The sequence below is a fragment of the Corvus brachyrhynchos genome, unplaced genomic scaffold, assembly GCF_000691975.1.
Source record: "Corvus brachyrhynchos isolate BGI_N302 unplaced genomic scaffold, ASM69197v1 scaffold875, whole genome shotgun sequence".
Lineage (NCBI taxonomy): Eukaryota > Metazoa > Chordata > Aves > Passeriformes > Corvidae > Corvus > Corvus brachyrhynchos.
The window spans coordinates 67,827-69,487 of NW_008238107.1; the positions used below are offsets into that span (position 1 = coordinate 67,827).

The following is a 1,661-nucleotide window of genomic DNA, read 5'->3' on the forward strand; positions in this document are numbered from 1 at the left end:
CCCCGGCGGGAGCAGGGGCTCGGTGGCCTACCACGCGGGTGAGCCCCCAGAAGTGGGGGGGACCCCCAGAATGGGCAGGACCCCCCCAAATGCAGGACCCCAATAGTGGGACCTCCTCTTTCTCCCCCTGAAAACCCCTTTCCCATTCCCCCCCCCGTTTTGGGCTGCACCCCTATAAGGAGGGTCTGGGGGTCTCCCCCATGACCTCGGGGCTCCCCTCTAATTTGGAGGGTCCCCATGAGCCCTCCCTGTTCCCTTCTCCCTTCCTCCTTCTTTTTGTCCTTCATTCTCTTTCTCCTCTTCCTTTCCCAGCTTCCTCCCTTTTTTTGGGGTGCAGCCCCATGAGGAGGTCTAGGAGTCCCCCCAAAGGTCTGACAGGTGGCTTCCAGCCCCTCGGGAGGGTCCTCATGGCCTCTCCCCATTTTCCCTTTCATCCCCTTCACCCTCTTCTTCCTTCCTCCTTTCTCAGCCCAATTTCCCTCTATTTTGGGGTGCACCCCCATGGGAGGGGTCTCCCTCTAGTTCGAGGGTCCCTCTGTGACCCCCCCCATCCCCAGTTCTCCCCTTCTTCTTTTCCCTTTCTTCCCTCTTCCCCTCCTCCTCCTGTAACCCCTTTCTCTGCCCATTTCTCCCCCTTTTCTTGGGGTGCACCCTCATGGAGGGTGTCTGGGGGTTCCCCCATGAACTGGGGGGTCCCCCCTGATTCGGGGTCTCCCCCCAGACGACGGAAAGCTGTTCCACGGCAGCGGCGTCGGGGATCCCTTTGGCCCCCGCTGCTACAAGGGCGACGTGATGGGCTGTGGGATCATGTTCCCTCGGGATTACGGCCGGGACAGCGAAGGTATCGCGGGGCTGGGGTCCCCGAGAGCCTGGGCGGGCTCTGGGGGGGTCCCTCACCCTTTGGCCCCCCCCAGGTGACAGCGATGACGCCTCGGAACCCCCCGAGGTGAAGGTGAAGGTGCGCAACGTGATGTACCTGGAGGAGGAGGAGGAAGAGGAGGAGGAGGAGGAAGAGGAGGACGGGGAGGACATGGAGCAGGAGCAGGAGGGCAGGAAGGTCGTGGTAAGGGTGGGGACAGCCTGCCAAAAAAAATTGTGCCTTAAAAACACCCCGCCCCCAAAAAACTTCCTCCTTCACCCCGGAATTCTCCTTTGTCCCCCGTTGGGACAGTCTGGGGGCTCCAACACCCGGATTTTGGGGGGGTCGGGGGTGTCCCGCCCCCCCCATTTTAAGGTGACCCCCCGGTTATCTATGACCACCACACGTGTTTGTGCCCTGCCCCTGGATCCTCCATCACCCCAAAAATCCCCCCCGCAACCCCCACTGGGTTCCCTTTACATTGACTCACCCTGGGGTCAACCCCTTGCCCCCATTTCTTTGGAGGTTGGGGTCTCCCCGCCCTGCCCTCGTATTTTGGGGTGACCCCACCGTGTGTCTCGGACATGGCTGTCCCCCCCCATGTGTTTGTGCCCCCTCAAAAATCCCACCCTCACCTCCTTTTAGGTTCATCTTTCTGTGCCTCACTCCCCCCTTTACCCCTGGTTTTTTGGGGGGCAGGGGTCTCCCTGCTCCCCATAGAGGGGTGACCCCCCGTGTTGTGCCCCCCAGGTGTTCTTCACGCGGAACGGGACGGTCGTGGGGCGCAGGGAGGTCGGGGTCC

General features: G+C 62.0%; 1 protein-coding gene across 1 annotated transcript in view; it reads left to right on the top strand.

The window, feature by feature from the left end:
• The window catches only part of SPRYD3 (SPRY domain containing 3), a gene marked incomplete at its 5' end in the record, with an annotated part of 4,362 nt that extends 2,707 nt beyond the window's left edge, over positions 1 to 1,655 (top strand). Inside the window, 3 exons of the mRNA XM_017733380.1 lie at positions 2 to 38; positions 722 to 841; positions 915 to 1,655. Coding sequence (XP_017588869.1) covers positions 2 to 38; positions 722 to 841; positions 915 to 1,423 — 666 coding nt within the window. The remainder of the gene's footprint in view (position 1; positions 39 to 721; positions 842 to 914) is intronic.
• Between the last annotated feature and the right edge of the window lie 6 nt (positions 1,656 to 1,661).